This window comes from Colobus angolensis, unplaced genomic scaffold (genome assembly GCF_000951035.1).
Source record: "Colobus angolensis palliatus isolate OR3802 unplaced genomic scaffold, Cang.pa_1.0 Scaffold282, whole genome shotgun sequence".
NCBI lineage: Eukaryota > Metazoa > Chordata > Mammalia > Primates > Cercopithecidae > Colobus > Colobus angolensis.
Window position 1 is genome coordinate 483320 of NW_012116066.1, and position 8883 is coordinate 492202.

The 8883-nt window shown below is 44.2% G+C and overlaps 1 protein-coding gene across 2 annotated transcripts in view; it reads left to right on the forward strand.

Annotated features, from left to right (window-relative positions):
• The first annotated feature begins 32 nt into the window (after positions 1 to 32).
• Positions 33 to 8883, forward strand: part of NKRF (NFKB repressing factor) — an 18536-nt gene continuing 9685 nt past the window's right edge. Inside the window, exons 1-2 of one of the 2 annotated variants that reach the window (XM_011948676.1) lie at positions 33 to 185; positions 2305 to 2408. In XM_011948676.1, the coding sequence (XP_011804066.1) occupies positions 2380 to 2408 (29 nt within the window). In that variant the 5' untranslated portion in view covers positions 33 to 185; positions 2305 to 2379. The remainder of the gene's footprint in view (positions 186 to 2304; positions 2409 to 8883) is intronic. The other variant, XM_011948677.1, reaches the window with a different exon arrangement.

Consider the following 8883-nt stretch of genomic DNA (forward strand, 5'->3'; position numbering starts at 1 on the left):
CCCCTCCCGCCGCCCCCGCCCGAGCCAGTGCTGGAGCAGTGGCGCTATAGCCACGAAAGTGACTGGCAGTGGGCTCTGCGGCGCAGCTTCATCTGTCGGCACCTGCACAGCTATCCCGGGGCTGCCCTCGACCAGCTCCTCGCCCTCTCCGCCGCCTGGACCAACCACGTCTTCCTGGGCTGCAGGTGAGTAAGGTGTGGGTGTCGGGTTAGGGACGGGGGTGAGAGATCGGTGATGGGGGATCGGGTTAGGGACTGCGGCGGTGGGATCGATGATGGTGGTTGGGATAGGGACGGGGGCGGGATGCGTAGGATAGCTTGGAGGCTGGATATTTGGAGGTGCTGGAGGGCACTAGAGGGATCACTCTTGCCCTAGGGGTGGGGTGGCCGACTGTGGTGGCTGGGCATGACAACAGCTAGTAGGGCGCAGAGATCGCGGAAGTGGCCTCTCCAGGACCAGGGATGGAGATTCTGAAGCAGCGCCTAGAAGAGGATTATTGAGAGCTGGTCGTTGTAGTTGGTGGCGGTATTAGAGGACGTGGGAAATGATGGATAGCAGCATCTTGGACCTGCGTAGGGCCTTCCAAGCATGCAGTATCCGCAGAGAATATATTCGACAGTTGGGGTTGTGGGGGAAGGGCGAGGGGACCCCACTGTTCTAGTTTCCTCCTGACCACTCTCTTTTTCCATTCCCCTTAAATAAAACACCCCCCTCTACTTGCAGCCCCCTAGCAGGGTCTTACTGTCTTCTCCTGGGGAGGCGGTACGTATCAGCTCTCTGAGCCGCAGCAGCGACAGCCTTGCTTGTAGATTTGCGCATAATGTGTCTGGACTCAAACAAAGAAATGGATATATCTACTGTAAAAATGGATTGCCCTCTTTTTACCCTAAATGGGATCAGAAGGATTAACATTTGGCTCTGAGTGAGGTTTTAGGGGTGTGTGTGTGTGGTGGGGGTGGGGGTGTGTGTGTGTTTGTTTTTCCCCCCTTTCCTAGAACCTGGTGACGTTTTGAACAGGCCTCTTTGAAAGCTCTTTGCATTCAATGGAGACTGCAGTATGGTTCCAACGCACTTCTTTTTTTTTTTTTTGAGCAGGCTGCTTGGACCTCTGTCCTTCAGAACCCCTAAATCGGCCCTATACTAGTCATTCCTTTGATAGACTGGGAGACGACTTCTTTCAACATTCCTACAATCATAGTTGTTTTGTTTTGTTTTTATCAGGAAGGGTGAGAAATTCTGGAATATGATCATGTCAATTTTGGCCAGTTCAGTTCCAGGAGTGACTGTTACAGATGCAGAAAAATAGGATTGTCTACTCCTGCCCTTAATTATTGAACATGGCATTCAGTGTGATATACTTTGCTCTCATCACATACATTTATTTTTTTGTCTTCTGTAGGTTAGAATAATTTCTACCTCCAGAGATAATGATTAGGAGGAACTGGTTACAACTGAGGAACCCTTAGTTATTAAACAAGTCAGATAAATCTACTTGACCTTTGCCTAACAATGTTGTTCTTGAGTTCAGAAGTTACCTTTATCCTATAATCATAAGTCTCCATCATATCACAGAAGGCTGTTGGGAATCTGAATCCTTAAAATAAAATAAAAACAAAAACTTGAATGAGGGTAACCGTCCTTTGTGTTAATAAATCTTCCCACTAGAATGGAAGCTTCCTTAGGGATAGGGATTTTGCTTTCTTGTTTACACCTTTATCCTCAGTGCCTAGAAGATTGCCTGCTAAATAATAGCTGCTTAATAAATGTGTGTGGAGTGAATGGATGTATACAGCTTTGTGATGTATAACACATTTTAAATATTATTTCATTTCCTACAACCTTGGGGATCAGGTGGCGTCTCATTTTTACTGCTAAATCAGTGGAGGCCAAGAAGTTAAGTGACGTGTCCAAGGTCTTACAGCTGGGTCTAGGACCCAGGTCTTCTGATGCCCAGACTGATGCTCTTTCCACTGAGCCACAGCTGCCATATTTGAGAAGGATGGATCATGAGTGAAAGCAAGTAACTGACATAAGCCACATCACTATATCTCAGGATTTAATTCCAAGAACAATACCTTTGTACATAAGCAGGGCATTAAAAACACAAAGTAGGCCAATGGTAGTTGGTGTTAAAGGCTCAACCATTGCAGGCTGTTGTGTGTGCACACAGGTGCATCTGTGGATACTATGTATGCTATAGTCACCATGTTACATTGTAGCTAAGTAAGTTTAGTTAATACAAGAATTGCCATTACATTATCAAATAGCTTAACTGAAAAGTAATGTTTGCATTGTATCTGATAGCTTCCATATAGGAGAAAGGGAAGGGCCAATGAAGAATCTTGGAAGCTAGGGACCAAGTGCAGTCTTCCACTTTAGATGGGCTTTATGTTACCTCTCATCTTCAGGTGGGTAAAACTTGTGTTCCAATACTTGTTGATGTAATGTAGATGTTGGCAGAGTTCTTGTTTTCTGTGACAGAATACTCTTCTCTCAGGTGAACTGCAGAATACATGGTGAAATAGCTCTTTCTAAACTTAAATTGTTAATTCTTTTTTTTTTTGAGACAGAGTCTTGCTCTGTCGCCCAGGCAGGAGTGCAGTGGCATGATCTCGGCTCACTGCAACCCCCACCTCCTATGTTCAATCTATTCTCGTGTCTCAGTCTCCTGAGTAGCTGGGATTTGCGGGCATGCACCACTACACCTGGCTCATTTTTGTAATTTCGGTAGAGACGGGGTTTTGCCATTTTGGCCAGGCTGGTCTCGAACTCCTGGACTCAAGTGATCCGCCTGCCTTGGCTTCCCAAAGTGCTGGGATTACAGGAGTGAGTCACTGCACCTGGCCTTAAATTGTTGATTTGTTGCTTAAGGTTTATCACTTGACTTTTGGAACAGGCTGTGAACCAATAGCAAAGAGGAATTTCCTTGCTCTTTTTTCCCTCTGGCAAAATGTTTTGTGTTCCATTTTACTTGGGGGTGAAATAAACTTCTAGGTCAAATAAATCTTTGAAAATTCCTTCATCATAAGACCAAACCCGGAGGAACTCAAATGTGCAGGGAAACAGAACATATTTCATTCCTTTTGGTGATGGTGGCAATTTCCACAGAGCAAATTTGAGTATCTTCTTGACTCGGAACTGGGGTTTTCAAACTTAAGTACACATCAAAATCACCTGTTAGGCTTGTTGAAACAGATTGCTGGGTCCCAGCCCCAGGGTGTCTGACTCGGTAGGTCTGAGGTGGGGCCTCACAATTTGTATTTTTGACAAGTTCCCAGGTGATGCTGATGTTGCTGATCCAGAGAACAGCACTCTCAGAGCCACTGCTTTGTAGGGTAAAATAAAAATGTTTCTATTCTGTTTTTTAATCATTTCTCCCTCATTGTCCAGGCAACCAGAAAGCTCAAATGGCTAGAATTGGTTCACTTCGGTTTTGTCTGTTTTGTTCAAGTAAACAACTTAACCAAGAATTTTTTCTGCAAGCAATTTCTAAGATTTGTGGCTAGTGAAAAATTAGTTCAGTTTTCTGACCAACTACATCTGCAGCACTTAAATAATCGTACATACGAATGCCTAAACAACTGTGTGATTTTTACTTAAAATTGTAGCTAGTGTCTTTATATTTAATAAAGCAGTTTGATTAACTGGGGCATTTAGTTTTCCAGTCGTTGATCAATAAGATTAGAAGGAGAATCCTGGCCTACTATTTACCTTTGATGAGACAATAATTAATAGATAAAATATACCTTAAAATGAAACCAGCTTTGCTGCCTTATTTGTCTCTTCCTGGTTGATACAAGACTGTGTTTGGAAGGTAGATGCTGGCTGGGCTCATGTTGCAAAACTGTGCACATAGTAGGGAGAGTGCAGCAATCACTAATGAAATGGGTGTGGGAGCTTTTGAAAGATTATCAGTAATCTGGGTATATGTTATTCACTTATGACGTCAGGAGTCTTATTAATTGTTGTTGTTTTAATAGAGATGGAGTTTCCCTGTGTGGCTCAGGCTGATCTTGAACTCCTGAGTTCAAGTGATCCACCCGCCTTGGCCTCCCAAAGTGCTGGGATTACAGGAGTGAGCCACAGTGCCTGGCCCGAGTCTTTTTTTCTTTTTCTTTTCTCTTCTCTTTTCTTTCTTTCTTTTTTTTTTTGTGATAGTATTTCGCTCTTGTTTCCCAGGCTGGAGTGCAATGGCGCAATCTCAGCTCACCACAACCTCCGCCTCCTGAGTTCAAGCAATTCTCCTGCCTCAGCCTCCCTAGTAGCTGGGATTACAGGCGTGCACCACCACGCCTGACTAATTTTGTATTTTTAGTGGAGACAGGGTTTCTCCATGTTGGTCAGGCTGGTCTGGAACTCCCGACCTCAGGTGATCGCCCACCTCGGCCTCCCAAAGTGCTGGGATTACAGGCATGAGCCACTGTGGCCAGCGTTTTCTTTTTTTTTGTTTTTTTGTTTTTTTTTGTTTTTTTTTTGAGAGAGCCTTGCTCTGTCACCCAGGCTGAAGTGTAATGGCGTGATCTCAGCTCAGTGCAGCCTCCGCCTCCCGAGTTCAAGCCATTCTCCTGCCTCCACCTTCCAAGTAGCTGGGATTACAGGCGTGCACCACCACACCCAGCTAATTTTGTTTGTATTTTCAGTAGAGACGGGGTTTCACCACGTTGGCCAGGCTGGTCCTGACCTCAGGTGATCCGCCCACCTGGGTCTTCCAAAGCGCTGGGATTACAGGCATGAGCCATTCCGCCAGGCTCCAGCCCAAGTCTTATGAATAGGTTTTTTTTTTCTAATTAGTTTTCCTTATGAATAGTTTTGAATAAACAATTTTATACTTGGAAACCTTAATCTTTGCTCAATTTTCAAATCTCAGCTCTTTTCTTTGAACTTAGTAGTAACAGTTTAATATATTTTTTAAAAGTTTTATAAAAAGGCTGTGCCTGGTGGCCCATGCCTGTAATCCCAGCACTTTGGGAGCCTGAGGCGGGCAGATCATGTGAGGTCAGGAGTTTGAGACCAGCCTGGCCAATGTGATAAAACTCCGTCTCTATCGGGCGTGATGATGGGTGCTTGTAGTCCCAGCTACTCGGGAGGCTGAGTTGGGAGAATCACTTGAACCTGGGAGGCAGGGGTTGCAATGAACCAAGATAGCATCACTGCACTTCAGCTTGGGCGCCAGATCGAGAGTCCGTCTCAAAAAAAAAAAAAAAAAGTTCGTAAGCATCTATTGCTGAATATTTATTAAATTTCAGATGCTATTGTATATTATAGTGGTTTATGTTATTCATAGGTATGCACATATATGCACCTGTTTTGTGTCCAGAGATGTAAAACTTACAGATGTTTTTGTTCATTAGAAATCATCTTTTTATGTGCTAGATATGGTGGGATAGTTGAGTCACATCCTGGTTTCCAAAAGCTTGGTATAATATCAGCTACTTTTGAGAACCATAGACCTCAGAATTTTGGGATTCTTTCTTTTTCTTTTGAGACAGTCTTGCTCTGTCACCCAGGCTGGAGTGCAGCCTGCGATATCAGCTCACTGCAACCTCCGCCTCCCGGGTTCAAGCGATTCTCCTGCCTCAGCCTCCTGTGTAGCTGGGTCTACAGGCGCACGCCACCACGACTGGCTAATTTTTGTATTTTTAATAGAGACAGGGTTTCACCATGTTGTCCAGGCTGGTCTTGAACTCCTAGCCTCAAGTGATCTACCTGCCTCGGCCTCCCAAAGTGCTGGGATTACAGGCGTGAGCCACCATGCCCGGCCTGGTTTTCTTTTTTAAGCATTTATAATCTAAAGGGTAACTTAGCAGACTTAAAAATATAGTACGTGTGCATCTTAAAAAATTACTATATTAGACTTGCCTTAATGATATCTTACATTTTATTCAATAATACAAATACTGTATAGCCATTAAAACTCATGTGGTAATGATGTGGAGAAAAGTCTTATGGTACAGTAAATTAACAAAAAACCCCACTAGATTTCAAATCAACATAGATGACCTGATAGTGATGGGGAGTTATGCAAAACACAGAAAAAAACATTAAAAAATAAACCCCAACATGGCCGGGACGCGGTGGCTCACACCTGTAATCTCAGCACCAAATTGGGAGGCTGAGGCAGGCAGATCACAAGGTCAGGAGTTCGAGACCAGCATGGCCAACATGGTGAAACCCAGTCTCTACTAAAAATACAAAAATTAGCTGGGTGTGATGGTGCGCTCCTGTAATCCCAGCTACTTGGGAGGCTGAGACAGGAGAATCACTTGAACCGAGGAGGCGGAGGCTGCAGTGAGCCGAGATCGCGCCATTGCCTGGGCAATAGAGTGAGACTAAGTCTCAAAAAAAAATAATAATAATTAATTAAAAAAAAAACCCAACATGTTGATGAAGTTATCAGTAGTTGGAGTTATTATTACTATTTTTGAGATAGGTTCTCACTCTGTCACCCAGGCTGGAGTGCAGTGGTGTGATCACAGCTCACTGTAGCCTGCCTCAACTTCCTAGGCTCAAGTGATTTGAGTAGTTGGGATTACAGGTATACGCCACCATGTCCAGCTTTTTTTTTTTTCTTTTGTAGAGACAGGGTCTTGCCATGTTGCCCAGGCTGATCTCGAACTCCTGGGCTTAAGTGATCCTCTTGCCTTGGTCTCACAGAGTATTAAGATTACAGGTGTGAGCCACCGCTCCCAGACAGTGGTTGGGAATGTAGGTGCTTTTCTTGGTGGATTTTCTAAAATTCCTGGTGTTAAACGTGTTACTTTAAAACACACTATTAAAAAATAGACTCTGGAGAAACTAAAAAATAAAAGCTTTACTGCCTTGGCTTACTTTAAATATGTGGCACCACTTCTTTATCTTTGGATAGCTACTCTGAATAATTGTAGAAGCCTCGTGGTCATACTAAACACTCCAGATTCATATTTACATTGTTCTTTGAATAGTGAAGTGTTTGTTAGGTACTATATGGTCTTTTTCATTATTGTTCAAGCTGGCTGGGCTTCTTCAGTATTATGACTTCATAGCAAAGGACAGAGAACTGTATCAGCAACCTGTGCAAAGACTTATTTTTATGGCCTATGGGTGAAGTTGAATTTTGTGGCAGATGTAATGAATAGGATATAGTAAGTAGGTAGAGTAATTACTAATGCTGGAAGAAACCTGAGAAAAGTGAGCATGAATGAGTGAGCCCTAAGTGCATCACACCGTAAGACATATATGCCATTCGCAGTTGTACACTGTACTTGGAATCAGGCTCTAACTGAAGGTCTGGAGAATATTGACTGGAATTCAAGGTAAGTTGCCTGGTTGTAGGGCCACTTTTGGTAACAGGCATGGGATTAGTAGTTTAAGATGTATAGACTCGGCTCAAGCCTGTAATCCCAGCACTTTGGGAGGCCGAGACGGGCGGATCACGAGGTCAGGAGATCGAGACCATCCTGGCTAATACGGTGAAACCCCGTCTCTACTAAAAAGTACAAAAAACTAGCCGGGCGAGGTGGCGGGCGCCTGTAGTCCCAGCTACTCGGGAGGCTGAGACAGGAGAATGGCGTGAACCCGGGAGGCGGAGCTTGCAGTGAGCTGAGATCCGGCCACTGCACTCCAGCCTGGGCGGCAGAGCAAGACTCCGTCTCAAAAAAAAAAAAAAAGATGTATAGACTCATCTCATTTTCATAGTTTTTTTTTTTTTTTTGAGATGGAGTTTTACTCTTGCTGCCCAGGCTGGAGTGCAATGGCGTGATCTCGGCTCACTGCAACCTCTGCCTCCCGGGTTCAAGCGATTCTCCTGTCTCAGCCTCCCAAGTAGCTGGGATTACAGGCATGTGCCATCACACCTGGCTAATTTTTGTATTTTTAGTAGAGACAGGATTTGTCTATGTTGGTCAGGCTGGTCTCGAATTCCCGACCTCAGGTGATCCACCTACCTTGGCCTCCCAAAGTGTCGGGATTACAGGTGTGAGCCACATGCGCCCAGCTTTTGTTTTTATCTCATATTTTGGAAATGGGACTCCCCAATTTGAATGGAAGTGATATGTAGAATGTATTGTGTTTATTTTATTTTATTTTATTTTATTTTTATTATTTTTGAGACAGAGTCTCGCTCTTGTCGTCCAGACTGGAGTGCAGTGGTGCCATCTCAGCTCACTGCAACCTCCGCCTCCTGGGTTCAAGCGATTCTCCTGCCTCAGCCTCCTAAGTAGCTGGGATTACAGGCACCTGCCACTATGCCCGGCTAATTTTTGTATTTTTAGTAGAGACGGGGTTTCACCATGTTGGCCAAGCTGGTCTTGAACTCCTGACCTCAGGTGATCTGCCCACCCCAGCCTCCCAAAGCGTTGGGATTACAGGTGTGAGCCACCCTGCCCAGCCATATTGTGTTTTAGACTGTGCTTTCTGATGTTCAGATAAGAGTCAATGAAGATAAAATTACTCTTGGTATTTAAATACTCGTGCTAGCTTTAGCAGCAACAGTTGTCAATAGAAAGTGCAGGTTACAACTGAACTACCTTCCAGCAATCTGTCGGGGAGGCCACCGTGCCTTGACTTCTGTTTTGCGTGGAATGATACGTGATGGGTGTGCAACCTGTTCTGCTGAAAATGGAAAATGTTACCCTCCTTCTGGTTTAGAACCGATTCATGTAAAGGTGTGATAGTTACTCATTTTCAGAACTTTCTTCCCAAATGCTACCAGAAATCTCTTTTTTGGTCCTAGGCTGGGGAAGGCTCTGAAGGTAGGAAGGGGAGAACAGGTAACCGTGATAACAAACACTTCACTTGAGCTCCTGTTTCTGTTTCTCTGTAGTAAAATGTTATTCTATCAAGCAGCCAATCTTCATAAGGAGCCCTTTTTTTTTTTTTTTTTTTTTTTGAGATGGAGTTTTACTC